The sequence below is a fragment of the Mobula hypostoma genome, chromosome 3 (genome assembly GCF_963921235.1).
Source record: "Mobula hypostoma chromosome 3, sMobHyp1.1, whole genome shotgun sequence".
Taxonomy (NCBI): Eukaryota; Metazoa; Chordata; class Chondrichthyes; order Myliobatiformes; family Myliobatidae; genus Mobula; species Mobula hypostoma.
The window spans coordinates 224295096-224313899 of NC_086099.1; the positions used below are offsets into that span (position 1 = coordinate 224295096).

General features: G+C 42.2%; 1 protein-coding gene across 1 annotated transcript in view; it reads left to right on the forward strand.

Moving 5' to 3' along the window:
• recql4 (RecQ helicase-like 4) overlaps positions 1-18804 on the forward strand; it is a 104282-nt gene that overhangs the window by 64452 nt on the left and 21026 nt on the right. The window contains 3 exon segments of the mRNA XM_063044632.1: positions 6799-6882; positions 8894-9082; positions 9982-10164. Coding sequence (XP_062900702.1) covers positions 6799-6882; positions 8894-9082; positions 9982-10164 — 456 coding nt within the window.

Consider the following 18804-nt stretch of genomic DNA (forward strand, 5'->3'; position numbering starts at 1 on the left):
TCTGACACAAATCTGACTTTCCCAATTCTCCTGTAGATTGAAGTCACCCACTACGTTTGTGTCATATGATATCAGAGTTTTAAGAAGCATGACGGTACAAGACAGGCAGTGAATTGAAACATATAGACTATATCATGTGCAGAGAGTTGTGGACGCAGCTCAGCAAATCATGAAACCAGCCTTCCCTCCTTGGGCATTCTCTACACTTCTCACAGCCTCAGGAAAGCAGGCGGCATCATCAAAGATCCCACACACTGTGGATATTCTCTCTCCTTACCCTCCATCAGGCAGAATTTACAGTTGCAAGGAAAGGTTTGTGAGCCCTTAGCAATTGCCTGGTTTTCTGCATTAATTACTCATAAAATGTAGTTTGATCTTCATCTAAGTCACAATTATAGGTAAACACAATTTGCCCAAACTGGTAACACATAAACAATTGTGCTTTTCATGTCTTTATTGAGCACATTGTTTAATCATTCACTGAGGCTGGGAAAAGTATGTGAACCCTTGTATTTAATAACCGGTAGTTCCTTCTTCAGCAGCAATACCCTCTATCAAACATTTCCTGTAGCTGCTGATCAGACTTGCACAATGGCAAGGAAGAATTTTAGACCATTCCTTCATACAGAAGTGTTTTAGTTCATCAATATTTCTGGGATATCTTGCATGAACAGCTCTCTTCAGGTCATGCCACAGCATCTCAATTGGATTAAGGTCTGAACTCTGACTTGGCCGTTCCAAAACACAATTTTTTAGAAAACCATTCTGTTGTTGATTTACTTTTGTGATTCGGATCATTGTCTTGTTGCATCATCCAACTTCTATTAAGCTTCAGTTCATGGACTGCTTCCCTGACATTCTCCTGTAAAGTGTCTTAGTACAATTCTGAATTCATTGTTTCCTCAATGATTACAAGCTGTCCAGGCCCTGAGGCAGCAAAGCATCCTCAAACGATGATGCTCCTTCCACCATGCTTTTCAGTTGTTGTGAGGCTTTGGTGCTGGTGTGGAGTGCCTTTTTCCTTCAAACATAGCAGTGCGCATTTCTGCCAGAAAGTTCAACTTTTGTCTCATCTGTCAACGGAATATTGTCCCAGAAGCGTTGTGAAACATCCAGGTGGTCTTTTGTAAACTTGAGACATGGAGCAATGTTTTTTTTTTTGGAGAGCAGTGGTTTTTCCTTTGTGGTATCCTTCCATGAACACTAATCTTGTTCAGTGTTTTTCTTATAGTGGACACATGAATAGAGAGTTTATCAAGTTCTAGATATTCCAAAGTTCAAAGTACTTTATTATCAAAGTATGTGCTTATTGTACAACCTTGAGATTCGTATCCTAACAGGCAGCCACGAAACAAATAAAAAGCCAGAAATAAACCCCATGTACGTGAAAGAAGACTAACACCCAATGTGCAGAGAATAAAAATCCACATCATGCCCATAAGAAAATAAGAGGATAAAATAACCCATGAAAAAGAAGACTGTCGAACACCCAATGTGCAATGAAAAAAGAATCATGCAAACAGTAACAGCAAGCAAATAGTGTTTCTGAACTGCAGTCCGCAAAGAGAGTCCGAGACTCATAGTTTAGCACAAAGCTGAGTAGGCATCATAGGGCAGCAATCTTAATCAGCCCATACCTCACCTCAGGTCCCAACACCATGACCTTTTCAATCTGGCTTGGTGCTTAACTCTTCACTGAAGTTCAGGTTCTGCTGCTTCGAGCTGTGATCTGAACCGGCCCATACCTTGCTTCAGGCCACGACACCCTGATCTTTTCAATCTGGCCCACTGCTTTTTTTCAGAATCGGAATCAGGTTTATTACCACCGGCATGTGACGTGAAATTTGTTAACTTAGCAGCAGCAGTTCAATGCAATACATAATCTAGCAGAGAGAAAAAAGTAATAATAAATAAAATAATAATAATAATAGATAAATAAATCAATTATGTGTATTGAATAGATTTTTAAAAATCGTGCAAAAACAGAAATACTGTATATTTGACTGGCAGGCACTCTGTGAGCCACATGGAGAGGATATTGATGGGCTCACAGAGTGCATCACTGGTTACATCAACTTCTGTGTGGACTGCAATGTTCCGACAAGAACTGTTCTTTGTTATTCAAATAACAAGCCATGGGTGAGAAAGGACATTAAGGACATCCTGAACGCTAAAAAGAGGGCATTTAGAGATGGAAATAGGGAGGAGCTGAGGGCAATACAGAGGAACCTGAAAGCCAGGATCAGGGAGGCTAAAGACAGGTACAGGAGGAAGCTTGAGTGGAAACTCCAGCAGAACAACATGAGAGAGGTCTGGAGGGGGATGAGGACCATCACTGGGTTCTGGCAAACTTGCAACAGAGGAGCTGAAGGCAGTGTGGACAGGGCCAATGAACTTAACCTGTTCTTTAACAGATTTGACATTGTGGCCCCTGCCCATCCCCCACATGAGTCATCTGTTGTCGACCCCCAACCAACACATATTCCACTCTCCCCTCCTACCCCTCCTCACAGGCCCCCACCCTGCTCTCATGACTATACCCCTTCCCCACACGAAGCCACCACGGTGGGCTTCACAGCTGAACAGGTGAGAAGACAGCTGAAACGTCTCAACCCAAGCAAGGCTGCAGGCCCGGATGGTGTCAGTACCAGGGTGCTCAAAGCCTGTGCCCCTCAGCTATGTGGAGTACTTCGCCATGTCTTCAACCTGAGCCTGAGTCTCCGGAGGGTTCCTATACTGTGGAAGACGTCCTGCCTCGTCCCTGTGCCGAAGATGCCGCGCCCCAGCGGCCTCAGTGACTACAGACCAGTGGCATTGACCTCCCACATCATGAAGACCCTGGAGAGATTTGTTCTGGAGCTGCTCCAGCCTATGGTCAGGCCACACTTAGATCCCCTCCAGTTCGCCTACCAGCCCCGACTAGGAGTTGAGGATGCCATCGTCTACCTGCTGAACCGTGTCTACGCCCACCTGGACAAGCCAGCGAGCACTGTGAGGGTCATGTTTTTGACTTCTCCAGTGCGTTCAACACCATCCACCCTGCTCTGCTGGGGGAGAAGCTGACAGCGATGCAGGTGGATGCTTTCCTGGTGTCATGGATTCTTGATTACCTGACTGGCACACCACAGTACGTGTGCTTGCAACACTGTGTGTCCGACAGAGTGATCAGCAGCACTGGGGCTCCACAGGGGACTGTATTGTCTCCCTTTCTCTTCACCATTTACACCTCGAACTTCAACTACTGCACAAAGTCTTGTCATCTTCAGAAGTTTTCGGATGACTCTGCCATAGTTGGATGCATCAGCAAGGGAGATGAGGCTGAGTACAGGGCTACGGTAGGAAACTTTGTTGCATGGTATGAGCAGAATTATCTGCAGCTTAATGTGAGAAAGACTAAGAAGATGGTGGTAGACCTGAGGAGGGTTAAGGCACCAGTGACCCCTGTTTCCATCCAGGGGGTCAGTTTGGACATGGTGGAGGATTACAGATACCTGGGGATACGAATTGACAATAAACTGGATTGGTCAAAGAACACTGAGGCTGTCTACAAGAAGGGTCAGAGCCGTCTCTATTTCCTGAGGAGACTGAGGTCCTTTAACATCTGTGGGACGATGCTGAGGATGTTCTACGAGTCTGTGGTGGCCAGTGCTATCATGTTTGCTGTTGTGTGCTGGGGCAGCAGGCTGAGGGTAGCAGACACCAACAGAATCAACAGACTCATTCGTAAGGCCAGTGATGTTGTGGGGATGGAACTGGACTCTCTGACGGTGGTGTCTGAAAAGAGGATGCTGTCCAAGTTGCATGCCATCTTGGCCAATGTCTCCCATTTACGACATAATGGACTGGTTGGGCACAGGAGTACATTCAGCCAGAAACTCATTCCACCGAGATGCAACACAGAGCGTCATAGGAAGTAATTCCTGCCTGTGGCCATCAAACTTTACAACTCCTCCCTTGGAGGCTCAGACACCCTGAGCCAATAGGCTGGTCCTGGACTTATTTCCTGGCATAATTTACATATTACTATTTCATTATTTATGGTTTTATTACTATTTAATTATTTATGGTGCAACTGTAACGAAAACCAATTTCCCTCAGGATCAATAAAGTATGACTATGACTATTTTTAAAAAAAGTGAGGTAGTGTCCAAAGATTCAATGTCCATTTAGGAATCAGATGGCAGAGGGGAAGAAGCTGTTCCTGAATCGCTGAGTGTGTACTTTCAGGCTTCTGTACCTCCTACCTGATGGTAACAGTGAGAAAAGGGCATGCCCTGGGTGCTGGAGGTCCTTAATAACGGATGCTGCCTTTCTGAGACACTGCTCCTTAAAGATGTCCTGGGTAGTATGCAAGATGGAGCTGACTAGATTTACAACCTTCTGCAACTTCTTTCAGTCCTGTGCAGTATCCCCCCACCCCCATACCAGACAGTGATGCAGCCTGTCAGAATGCTCTCCACGGGGAATCTCCTTCTGGACAGCAGGTTCTGTCGCTTGTATGTACCGGACTTTACCACCTCGATTTGGCATTGTAAATCCTGTCGAACATTGTGTTCAACCTTGTCGATAAGCTCTGGCGTCTGGATCTCGCGGCTTCGATTTAGCCAATCTTCCATGCTCTTCCATGCTCTTGGCAATGGACCCGCCACCTCGCCCTGCTTCAGTTCTGCCACATTGAATTGCCTCCAAGTCCAAAGGGAAGTTACAGACTATTACTTACAATGATCGTTTGCCAGATAAAGTGTGGTTAACAAGTAATTTGGTTGTTATCCTTGTTTTATTAACTACCGGCCAGAAGTCACTGAGGTTCACCAGCACCAGCTTAAATTATCGCTCTTGTGCTTCTTAATCTCGCCGCTCAAGATTCAGTGTCATGCAACCCTGCCACTTTGATCTGGCCCATGCTTTCATTAACCAGGTCCAACACTTGCCTTTATTGGGATCTTCCTTCTCCTAACACAAATTTTAAGGTTTATGGTTATGATTATAAATATGCTAGGGTGATTGGATGATTATTTATGATTGGTGTGGGGAGTGATGTTGGACGTAGGTGTGGAGCTAATGTAACCTGGGGTCTTTGGGTGTTTCATGTCTTTAATCATGAGAGACCCTCACCCAGGCAACCCAGCCAGAGTTGATCAGGCCCGGCTTGTGTTCTTTCCATGGACCAAGATAATGAAAGGCATGTCACTTTGAGGGCTAGGGTATTTTAGACTTCGTTATTTGGTTTTATTTTGGAGTAGAATATTTTGAGGCCTAGTTTTGATGTTTTGAGGCTTCATCTCAAAGTAACTTCCTTACTTTAAATTTATACTGGTCTTTATTTTGCATCTGGGTGTGTGAGGATCCTATGGATTAAAGTAAAAGGGTTTACTGGAGATTCAGTGTCACTCCGCCCTATAACTTTGAACTTAGTGGTGACTTGTTTTCTGTGGTCCAAGCTTGGGCATAACTTTCTGGTTTCTTTTCGCCTTCTTGGTATCTTGGCTCTTTTATTGGCATTTTGTGGACCAGGAAAATGAAAAGCGTGTCACAGTTTGGTTAGGTTATGATTATGCAGGCAGTGGGAAAATCATCCCTCTTGTGCTACTTGGTCTGGTTTCTCGAGACTTCTGCAGGTCTTTTGCTGTTACCCTTGGGTTCTTTTTCACCTCCTTCAGCATTGCATGTTGTGCTTTTGGTTTGATCTTTGCAGGATGCTCATTCCTAGGGAGAGTAGCAGCAGGACCGAATTTCCTCCATTTGTAGACAATTTCTCTTACTGTGCACCCTCAGGTCTTTAGAAACGCTTTTGTAGCTTTTTCCAGCTTCATGCATCTCTACAGTTCTTCTTCTAAGGTTCTCTGAAAGTTGTTTTGATCGAGGCATATTGTACATACACAGATCTTTCTTCAGAAGAGCAGGCTGTGTCAGTAACCTGACTTTGTGTGTCTTTTTTAAAGGGCAGGGCACCTCTACAACCCACACCTCCAATCTCATCTCATTGAGTGGAACACCTGACTCCAAATAGCTTTTGTAGAAGGCATTACCCCAGAGGTTCACCTACTTTTTTGAACCTAGACTGTGATAGTTTAAATGGTGTACTCAGTATTTGACAAGAACCGTTTGTGTGTTATTCATTTAGGCAGATTGTGTTTGTCTATTATTGTGACTTAGATGATCAGACCACATTTTATGAGTAATTAATGCAGAAAACCAGGTTATTGCAAAGGGCTCACAAACTTTACTTTTGCCGTTGTATATAAGCCTGAAAAAACATACCACTAGGCTCAAGGACAGCTTTTATAAGACTACAGAACATTCCCCTTGTATGATAAGATAGAACGTTGACCTCACAATCACCTTGTTGTTATGGCCTTGCATCTTCTTGTCTACCTGCGCTACACTTTCTCAGTTCTGTAACTCTTTATTCTGCATTCCGTTATTGCTTTACTTGTACTAGCTTAATTGTAATGGATGGTATACAACTTTTTCAGGTGAAGTTTTTCACTTTACCTCAATACATGTGACAAAAATAAACCACTTTACCAGTTTATCAGTTTATTAACCACATATTCTAATTGTGTTATTTCCTGTAAAACTCGTGTATGGAATATGTTTAATTATTGTGAATAGCACTAGCTGCTGCAAGTAAGTTTCATTGCACCTATGCAGATATGTACTTGTGCATTTGACAATAAACTTGACTCTGACTTTATATAGGAAGTATCCACAAAAAACTTAAATTGTCAGAATTTCTGTTATTCTGGTCATTGACAAAGAGCTGCTAATTTGCTTTACTTTGTATCTTTACAACAGGTATCTGGGCTCCCTTCCAAATTAAAGGCTGTTTGTATCCACTCCGGTATGACAAGAACACAGAGAGATGCAGCTGTGCAAAAGGTCAGCTGGAGATTTAGTTGTTAATAGTGATTCTTTAATGCAGTTGACTATTACTGCAGATGTATTTTGCCCTTTTAATAGTTATTGCATACAGAGGACAAGTGACGAGTCTTTCACAGCGGTGACAGCACGATGAAGGAGCTGTTTAATTAGTCTCCCTTCCTGCATCTATGTCCATAAGCTCTTATTTATACTATTCAATTATGTAATTAATTCCCTCTGGAAGCTATGTCCACCAGGAGTATCAAGCAACACACATCAAAGTTGCTGGTGAACGCAGCAGGCCAGGCAGCATCTCTAGGAAGAGGTACAGTCGACGTTTCAGGCCGAGACCCTTCATCAGTATCAAGTAGTTTTATCAAAGTCAAAGTAAAATTTATTATTAAAGAATGTAGATATCACCATATATTACCTTGAAATTCATTTTCTTGCAGGCATTTGCAGGAAAATAAAGAAACGCAGTAGAATTTATGAAACACTACAGAGTCTTTGAAAATTAATCTGTAGGTTTTAGAATTAGTTCAGGGTTATGGTGAGTGAAGTTATTCACCTCAGTTCAGAAGCCTAGTGGCTGTAGGGTATTACTTGTTCCTGAACCTGGTGGTGTGAGATCTAAGGCTTCTGTACCTGCTGGTAGTAGTGAGCAGAGGGCATGGCCTGGGTGGTGGGAGTCCTTGATGGACGTTGCTTTCTTGTGGCAGTGCTCAATGATGGACTGGTCTGAGCCCACCATTTTCCATAGCCTTGTTTGTTCCTGTTTCCGTACCAGACTGTGATGCAACCAGTAAGGATACTCCTCACTTTGCATCCGAGAAGTTTGCCAGGGTTTCTGATGACGTGATGAATCTTCGAAGAAAGTAGAAGCACTGTCATACCTTTTATGTGCTGGCACTTGTGTGCTGGTGCAGAACAGGTCCTACGATACAGTGAGGCCAAGGAACTTAAAGCTGCTGATCCCCTCATGATGACTGGATCATGGACTTACAGCTTCGGAGTTGGTAGGTTCTCCCCATGACCATGTGGGTTTCTGCTGGGTGCTCTGGTTTCCTCCACATTCCAAAGATGTATGGGTTAGTAGGTTAGTTGGTCACATAGGTATAATTGGATGGTGCAGGCTCATTAGACTGGAAGCTTCTGTTACCATTCATCTCTACATGAAATAAATTGGCAGTCAATAAAATTGACACCTTTTAATTCTCCTCTAATTCCTATGAAACCCTCTTTTTACCAGGCGTCTCTAGAGATGGGGCTCGTTAGCCCCTTGCCAACAGCCACTGGAATCAGCGATGAGAAGACCACCTTTCTCAGATTCTCCACGTCTAGGGTCGATATAACATAGGTCTACCAAACTCAGGAGGTTGGGATGTCTTGCCCATCCAAACCCCGATCTTTGTGAATACTGTGTAATTACTGCCCCCATGGAATCACCCATCAGCAAGAAATAACTGACTGTGCACTGCATACAATTATAAAGAAAGTATATTTATGAATGTTAACTTAACCAAACACTTATTAAAGAAGAAAGAGAAAAAAAGGAAAAAAAAATCAAAAGGGCTCATCATAATTTAAAACAGTCAAATGTGCACAAGTTGGAGCTCAAATCTTCCAAACATTGATATGTCCGATGTACTCACGGCACCAACTCATATTCACTGATCACCAGTAGGACTTCCCCGCTTGGAATCCATTGAATCGCGCATTCCCGTTGCATCAAATCCTATGGCAGGTTCTCTTGAGCTTCCTCTGTCTCCATCTCCTGCCAAGAAGACTTCAACCCACCCCAATGTCAATCACAAAACCTCTCTAGAACCTTCTCCCAATTTCACCATCCTGACTGGATGACACTACATTCCTAAGCATGAGCGTCACAAACCCTCATCTTTAACAGTAACCCAAATACTACCTGCAGAACACACTGCTTCTACAGAAAGCCATCATGTGAAATACCCTACAACGTTAGCAGTAAAATCTTAACCATGGCGTTACGCCTCTATTTACTTTTGACCCACAGGTGAAAGAAGGAAAGGTCCACGTTCTGTTGCTCTCCCCTGAAGCGCTTGTTGGGGGCGGCCAAGCTGGTTCGAGCTGCCTTCCACCTGCACGCGATCTTCCCCCAGTGGCTTTTGCTTGTATCGATGAGGCACACTGTGTCTCTGAGTGGTCGCACAACTTCAGGCCATGCTACCTGCGTCTCTGTAAGGTAAGAGAGGTCAGCTCGGTGTAGCCATCTTGAAGGTGAACCGTATGTGAATAATTGATCTGAATGAATCACAGAGCTGGTATCAGGAGCTAAGGATGAGAATGAGATGAAATTGCACAAGTAATTCAGTCCGAAAAGAAAAAATGAATAGTCACCATGAAATGACCAGTTGGTTAGGAAAACCCATCTGGTTCATTCATGTCCCCTCAGAGAACAAACTCTGCCTTCCTTAACCAGTCCAGTTGATATGTGATAGACCCGTTGTAGTTTTGGTGGTGTTTAAGTTTCTGTTTAGGATTGCCAACATCTACTGTTTATTTTGATTTTCATTAGATCTGCCCCTCTCCTTGCACGTTGAGTCGAAATTATTGTTGTATGCACAAGTACTCTGTCTGTACTTCTCACTGCCCCAGTAAAGCAGCCAGCATAACCAAACATTCCTTCCACCCTGCACACACTTTCTTCTCTCCCAGCAGGTAGAATATACAAAAGCTTGAAAATACGTAGTACCCAGCTGAAGAATGGCTTCTATCCCACTGATTGGGCTCCTGAACAGAGCTCTTGTATGCTGAGATGGATTCATGGCCTCACAATCTGCCTTAAGTAAACAGTCAATGATGAAGGCTCTCAACTCAAAACATCGACTGTTTATTTCCCTCCATAAATGCTCCCTGACCTGCTGAATTCCTCCAGCAGTTTGTGTGTATTGTGTGGAATTGGGAGAGTATGACCCACCAACTCGTAGCTGATGCTGTTAGCCTGCAGACTAATTAAAATTCATTTCAGTAATTAGTGAAAGCTCTCCAGCTATTGCCTTAACAGTTTAAGTTGTGACCAGTGTTTGCTGAATTCTCTGTAATTTCATCACAAGATATGTATATATTTTTTGTGGTAAATAGGTGCTGAAGGAACGTTTAGGGGTGAGGTGCCTGCTGGGACTGACAGCTACGGCCACACAAGCAACAGCCCGGAGCGTAGCTCATCACCTCGGGATCCAGGAGGCAGAAGGGTTAGCTGTACGCTCTGCTGATGTGCCAGCCAATCTTTTCCTCAGCGTATCTACGGACCGGGATAGAGACCAGGTACAGGCTTCTGTTCACACTGGGGTGGAAAGAAGGGATAATCAATCTGATTTTTGAGTGCATTAGTTCCACTGTGAAATGAAATTCCATAAGACATAGGAGTAGAATTAGGCCATTTGGCCTATAGAGTCTGCTCCACCATTCAATCATGGCTGTTCCTTTTATCCCCTCCTCAGCTCCACTCCCTGGTCTTCACCTGTAACCTTTGATGCCATGTTCAATAAGAACTTATTAAGCTCTGCCTTAAATACATCCAACGACCTGGCCTCCACAGCTGCCTGTGGTAACAAATTCCACAAACTCACCACCCTCTGGCTAAAGAAATTTCTTCGTATCTCTGCTTTAAATGGACACCCCTCTATCCTGATGCTGTGCCTCTTGTCCTAGATTCCATCGCCATGAGAAACATCAATTCCACATTTACTCTGTCTAGGCCTTTCAACATTCGAAATGTTACAATAAGATCCCCCCCCCCCCATTCTTCTAAATTCCAGTGGGTACAGGAGCATTTCTCGTATGACCACCCTTTCATTTCCGGAATCATCCTTGTGAACCTCCTCTGAACCCTCTCCAATGCCATTGCACCTTTTATTAGATGAGGAGCCCAAAACTGTTCACAATACTCAAGGTGAGGCCTCACCAGTGCCTTATAAAGCCTCAGCAACCCATCCCTGCTCTTGTATTCTAGACCTCTTGAAATGAATGCTAACATTGCATTTTTCTTCCTCACCACCAACTCAACCTACAACTTAACCCTTAGGGTGTCCTGCACAAGGACTCCCAAGTCCCTTTGCATCTCAAATTTTGGATTTCCTCCCTGTTTAGAAAATAGTCTGCACATTTATTTCTACTACCAAAGTGCATGACTGCATTTTTCAACATTGTACAAACGTTTGTATTTCATTTGCCACTTTCTTGTCCATTCTCCTCATCTGTTTAAGTCCTTCTGCAGCCTACCTGTTTCCACAACACTACCTGCCCCTCCAGCAATCTTCTTATCATCTGCAAACTAGACAACAAAGCCATCTATTCCATCGTCTAAATCATTGACATACAGCATAAAAAGAAGTGATCCCAACACCGACCCCTGCAGAACACCACTAGTCATTGGCAACCAACCAGAAAAGGATCCTTTTCCCCCCACTCCTTGCCTCTTTCCTATCTGGCAATGCTCTAACCATGCCAGTAACTTTCCTGTAACGCTCTTAACTTGGTAAGCAGCCTCATGTGTGGCACCTTATCAAAGGTCTTCTGAAAGTCCAAACATCCACTGCATCCCCTTTATCTATCCTACTTGTAGTCTCCTCAAAGAATTCCAACAGGTTTGTCAGGCAAGATTTTCCCGTAAGGAAACCATGCTGACTTTGTCCTATCTTGTCCTCATCACCAAGTGCTCCATAACTTCATCCTTAACAATTGACTCCAACATCTTCCCAACCACTGAGGTCAGGCTAACTGGTTTATAATTTCCCTTCTGCTGACCTTCCTCCTTTCTTAAAGAGTGGAGTGACATTTGCAACTTTCCAGTTCTCTGGCACCATGTCAAGAGTCCAATGATTTTTGAAAGATCATTACTAATGCCTCCACAATCTCTAGTGCTACCTCTTTCAGAACCCGAGGGTGCAGTTCATCTGGTCCAGGTGACTTATATACCCTTAGGTCTTTCAGCCTCTTGAGCACCTTCTCCCTTGTAATAATAATACACTTATTATTATTATTATTCCCTCACACCCTTCAACATCTGGCACATTGCTTGTGTCTTCCACAGTGGACTGATGCAAAATACTTGTTTAGTTCATCTGCAGTCTCCTTGTTCCCCATTATTATTTTTCTGGTGGTTCCATATCCACTCTCATCTCTCTTTTATTTTTTACATACTTGAACAACCTTTTACTATCCACTTTGATATTGTTTGCTAGCTTGCTTTCATATTTCACCTTTTCCCTCCTAATTATCCTTTTAGTTGCTCTTTGTACAGTTGAAGTCAGAAGTTTACATACACCTTAGCCAAATACATCTAATCTCAGTTTTTCACAATTCCTGACATTTAATCCTAGAAAACATTCCATGTCTTAGGTCAGTTAGGATCACTACTTTATTTTAAGAATGTGAAATGTCAGAATAATATAGAGAGAATGATTTATTTCAGCTTTTATTTCTTTCTCATCACTTTCCTAGTGGGTCAGAAGTTTACATACACTTTGTTAGTATTTGGTAGCATTGCCCTTAAGTTGTTTAACTTGGGTCAAATGTTTTGGGTAGCCTTCCACCAGCTTCTCACTGTAAGTTGCTGGAATTTTGTTTATTCCTCCAGACAGAACTGGTGTAACTTGAGTCAGGTTTGTAGGCCTCCTTGCTTGCACACGCTTTTTCAGTTCTGCCCACAAATTTTCTATCAGATTGAGGTCAGAAAATGATGGCAAGTCTGGTTCATCCTTGGGAGCAATTTCCAAATGCCTGAAGGAACCACGTTCATCTGTACAAACAGTAGTACGCAAGTATAAACACCATGGGACCACGCAGCCATCATACCGCTCAGGAAGGAGACGCATTCTGTCTCCTAGAGATGAACGTACTTTGGAGCGAAACGTGCAGATCAATCCCAGAACAACAGCAAAGGACCTTGTGAAGATACTGGAGGAAACAGGTAGACAAGTATCTATATACACAGTAAAATGAGTCCTATTTCTTTTTTCCCAAAATTTTTATTAATTTATATATAAGAATACAGAGTACAGGAAAAAAATGTCAATACATTAAACTAAATCGCATATAAAGACTTCTTACCCTATATTCGTACAAATCAATTAGTTCGTAACATTGAAAAATAATAATTTTTTATATTAAAAAAATCTAACCCACTGCCAAGACCGAAGCTGATTAGTAAAGAAAATAAGGGGAAAAAAAATTATTAGTCATCATCTGAGCTTTAACAGCAAATCAAAGGTTTTGAAAATAATTCAGAAAGGGTCCCCACAATGTTTGAAAGTCTTGATTAGATTCAAAGACTGAACATCGAATCTTCTCTAAATTTAAACATGACATCACATCACGTAATCATTGGGCGTGAATAGGAGGGGCCACATCTTTCCATTTAAGCAAGAGCGTCCTTCTGGCCATAAGAGACATAAAAGCCAAAATGTGCAAATCAGATGGCTCCAAAATAATGTCTTTTCCTCCAACAATACCAAATAAAGCGGTCAAAGGATTAGGCTTAAAATTTACTTTAAAAAGTATCGAAAAGGTTTGAAATACTTCTTTCCAATATTTTCTAAGACTTGGGCATGTCCAAAACGTATGAATGAGTGAAGCTCCTCCATTATTACATTTATCACAATACGGAGATATATCCAAATAAAAACAAGACAACTTATCCTTAGTCATATGGGCCCTGTGGACCACTTTAAGTTGAAGGAGAGAGTGACGGGCACATAGCGATGAAGTGTTGACCAATTTAAAAATTTGATTCCAAGTTTCCTCAGAAATTGAAGTCTGTAAATCTTGTTCCTAAAGATTTTTAATTTTATCTAAAGGAACACTTCTCATTCCCAACAGCATATTATAAATATTAGATATAGATCCATTATAAAAGGGTTTCAGATTAAAGATTACATCTAGTAGATTCTTATCAGGACTTTTAGGAAATGCACTTATTTGAGACCGTAAAAATCTCTTATTTGTAGATATTAAAAAAATGAGTTTTGGGTAAACTGTATTTAGTTGTCAATTGTTCAAACGAACTACAAACAGGTTCTGAAAGCATTTAATACCTAATCTATCCCATACTTTAAAAGCCACATCAATCATAGAAGGTTTAAAAAAATAATTAGAAAAAATGGGACTCAAAAGAGAAAATCTCAATAAACCAAAATATTTTCGGAGAAATTATTAAGAGCAAGGACTAATTCTGTTAGACTGAGCAGAGTGGTAGTAGAGGGGAACTGGTTAGGTCTGGAATCTTTTTCAACGATTTTAAGTTCCCTGGCCCCCACCGCTTTATTCACCATGGATGTCCAGTCCCTATGTACCTCCATCCCCCACTAGGAAGGTTTGGATTCCAGACCTAACCAGTTCCCCTCCACCACCACTCTGCTCTGTCTAGCGGAATTAGTCCTTACTCTTAATAATTTCTCTCCTCTGGCTCCTCCCACTTCCTCCAAACCAAAGGTGTAGCCATGGGAACCCGTATGGATCCCAGCTGTGTCTGCTTTTTTGTTGTCTTTGTGGAACAATCCATGTTCCAAGCCTATACTGGTACCTGTCCCCCACTTTTCCTTCGCTACATCGATGACTGCATTGGCGCTGCTTCCTGCACACATGCTGAGCTCGTTGACTTCATTAACTTTGCCTCCAACTTTCACCCTGCCCTCAAGTTTACCTGGTCCATTAACAACACCTCCCTCTCCTTTCTTGATTTTTCTGTCTCTATCTCTGGAGACAGCTTATCTACTGATGTCTACTATAATCCCACATACTCTCAGAGCTACCTGACTATTCCTCTTCCCACTCTGTCTCTTGCAAAAATGCCATCCCCTTTTCAAAATTCCTCCGTCTCCGCCGCATCCGCTCTCAGGATGAGGCTTTTCATTCCAGGATGAAGGAGATGTCCTTTTTTAAAGAAAGGGGCTTCCCTTCCTCCACCATCAACTCTGCTCTCAAACACATCTCTCCCATTTCATGCACATCTGCTCTCACTCCATCCTCCCGCCACCCCACTAGGAATAGGGTTCCCCTTGACCTCACCTACCACCCCACCAGCCTCCGGGTCCAACATATAATTCTCTGTAACTTCTGCCACCTCCAACGGGATCCCACCATTAAGCACATCTTTCCCTCACCCCTCTTTCTGCTTTCTGCAGGGATCGCTCCCTACGCGACTCCCTTGTCCATTCGTCCCTCCCATCCCTCCCCACTGATCTCCCTCCTGGCACTTACCTTTGTAAGCGGAACAAGTGCTACACCCGCCCTTCCACTTCCTTCCTCACCACCATTCAGGGCCCCAGACAGTCCTTCCAGGTGAGGCAACACTTCACCTGTGAGTCGGCTGAGGTGATATACTGCGTCCGGTGCTCCCGATGCAGCCTTCTATATATCGGCGAGACCCGATGCTGGTTGAGAGACCATTTCGCTGAACACGTACGCTCTGTCGGCCAGAGAAAGCAGGATCTCCCAGTGACCACACATTTTAATTCCACATCCCACTCCCATTCTGCTATATCTATCCACGGCCTCCTCTACTGTCATGATGAAGTCACACTCAGGTTGGAGGAACAACACCTTATATTCCGTCTGGGTAGCCTCCAACCTGATGGCATGAACATTGACTTCTCTAACTTCTGTTAATGCCCCACCTCCCCTTCGTACCCCATCCGTTATTTATTTATTTACTTTTCTCTCTCTCTTTTTTTCTCCCTCTGTCCCTCTCACTATAACTCCTTGCCCATCCTCTGGGCTCCCCCCCCCCCCCTTTCTCCCTAGGCCTCCCTTCTCCAGCCTCGTATCCCTTTTGCCTATCAACTTCCCAGCTCTTAGCTCCATTCCTCCCCCTCCTGTCTTCTCCTATCATTTCAGATCACCCCCTCCCCCTTCCCACTTTCAAATGTCTTACTATCTCTTCTTTCAGTTAGTCCTGACGAAGGGTCTCGGCCCAAAACGTCGACTGTACCTCTTCCTATAGATGCTGCCTGGCCTGCTGCATTCACCAGCATTTTTTGTGTGTGTTGCTTGAATTTCCAGCATCTGCAGATTTCCTCGTGCCAGGAATCAACAATGCCACATTTCATTAAAAAAGGTTTGATAAACACAGCTGATTTATTTGGTATCATTGATTTAAAAGATGAACGATCTAAAACTGGATCTAAGCAACAATTAAAGTCTCCACCCATCACCAATGAGTACAGACATTAGTTTCCCTGATACTATAACAGAACGCCCATTAGTATCGGAAATTACTTTATGTTGAACAAAGGGAACTTTCTTATCTATGAGGATCAAAACGCCTCTTGCTTTGGCCTGAAACGAAGAATGAAAATGAGATCCTATCCATCGATAAAAAAACCTGAATTATCACACTTACGTATATGTGTTTCTTGAAGAAAAACAATGGGTACCTTAAGTTTTTTAATATAGGCAAAAATCTTATTTCTTTTCACGGGGTGATTTAATCCTTTTACGTTAAAACTAAGTAGATTAATACTTTGATCCATTTTAAGGCTCTTTATAAGAAAGATCAAAATAGCAATCAGAAAAATGTATATCAAACCCAAATAATAAACCTTGAAATATATTAACTAAGCAACAGAATTGACTAGATTCCCAAATCAGCTTCAAGAAAAAAAGACTCCCCATCCATCCTCCCCCTCCCAAAGAGAGAAACTGGGTCATAGAGCAACTGTTATCTACTTCCCCTAAACACATTCCCTCAGAAAGCCTGTTGGAACCGCTCCAAGAATTCAAGGTTATTTACTATTCCAACCAAGACCAAATAACATACAGTGAGAAACAAGCTTAGACAGGTTTATCAAACAGAAATAACAATTATTCATACTAAAAAATATTAAACAGTCATTTTTTAATATGTAGCATTTCTGTTTTTGCAAGATTTTTAGTTTATTCAATATATATACACACACACAGTCATTCTTTTTTTTAAGGTCTAAAAATTCTTGCGCCTGTTCCTTTGTATAAAACCACTTAAATGATGCGTCTTCCAATGTAATCCTCAGTAGAGCCGGAGAACGAAGAGAGGGTTTAAAATTTTGACTGTATAACTCCGTCAAAATTTTTTTGAACTTAGCACGTTCTGCCATAACTTCTGATGAAAACTCTTGAACAATACGTATCTTTTGATCTTGGTAGTCAATCATACCTTTTCCACGGGCAGCACGAATCAGACGATCCTTTATTTGAAATTCATCGAAACATATAATGACTGATCTTGGTTTAGATTTGAAGCCGATCCATAGATAGGTGACCTGTGAGCACAGTCAATCAAAGGCGGAGACTTTATAATATCAGGGAATAATTCCATCAAAAGATTTACAAAGAATTCTTTAGGATTATCTCCTTCTGTTTGTTCTTTAAGTCCCAAGATTCGTAAGTTGTTCCTCCTACTTCTGTTTTCCAAATCAATAATCTTCTGTCTCATTATTTCGTTGGTCTTAAATTGTTTTTCATATAGCTTTTGCATATCATCCATTCTCCCGTCCAGTAAAGTAATAACATCTTCATTTTCCTCTATCTTCTTATCATGTTCGGTTAGAATTGCTTGAATATCTTCTAGTTTCGTACCTATTTGTTTAATTTCAGCGCTGATTTCTTTTCTAAAATGTTGAAACTCCTCAGTAAGCTTTTGAATTGAACTCATAATAGCTTCCAAAGCTGCTTTAGTAGTCATATTAAAATTATATCCTGTCTAACAATAGTATTTCAAAAGGTTGGAGAGAAAAGTAAATAAATTAGGAGCAGCAGTAAAGAGCTGTTACTCCGTCAGTGGCCAGCTGGCAGTCTCGACATGAGTCCTATATCAACATAACCTGGAAGGCTACTGAGCAAGGAAGAAGCCACTGCTCCAAAACCACCATTAAAAAGCCAGACTACAGTTTGCAAGTGCAAATAGGGACAAAGATCTTACTTTCTGGAGAAATGTCCTCTGGTCTGATGAAACAAGAATTGAACTGTTTGGCCATAATGACCATCGTTATGTTTGGAGGCAAAAGGGTGAGGCTTGCAAGTCGAAGAACACCATCCCAACCGTGAAGCATGGGGGTGGCAGCATCATGTTCTGGGGGTGCTTTGTTGCAGGAGGGACTGGTGCACTTCACAAAATAGATAACATCATGAGGAAGGAAAATTATGTGGATATATTGAAGCAACATCTCAAGACAGCAGCCAGGAAGTTAAAACTTGGTCACAAATGGGTCTTCCAAATGGACAATGACCCCAAGCATACCTCCAAAGTTGTGGCAAAATTGCTTAAGGACAACAAAGTCAAGGTATTGGAAGTGGCCATCACAAAGCCCTGACCTCAATCTGATAGAAAATTTGTGGGCAGAACTGAAAAAGCGTGTGCGAGCAAGGAGGCCTACAAACCTGACTCAGTTACACCAGTTCTGTCTGGAGGAACGGAACAAAATTCCAGCAACTTACTGTGAGAAGCTTGTGGAAGGCTACCCAAAACATTTGACCCAAGTTAAACAATTTAAAGGCAATGCTACCAAATACTAACAAAGTGTATGTAAACTTCTGACCCACTGGGAAAGTGATGAAAGAAATAAAAGCCGAAATAAATCATTCTCTCTACTATTATTCTGACATTTCACAGTCTTAAAATAAAGTAGTGATCCTAACTGACCTAAGACAGGGAATGTTTTCTAGGATTAAATGTCAGGAATTGTGAAAAACTGAGTTTAAATGTATTTGGCTAAGGTGTATGTAAACTTCTGACTTCAACTGTATGTTTTTAAAAACTTTCCAATCCTCTATCTTCCCAGTAATTTTTGTTTTTATATTAGCTTTGACTTCCCCTGTCAGCCACGTTTGTACCATTTCGCCATTTGAGTATTTCTTTGTTTTGGGAATACATTTATCCTGCACCTTCCTCATTTTTCCCAGAAATTCACACCATTGCTGCTCTGCTGA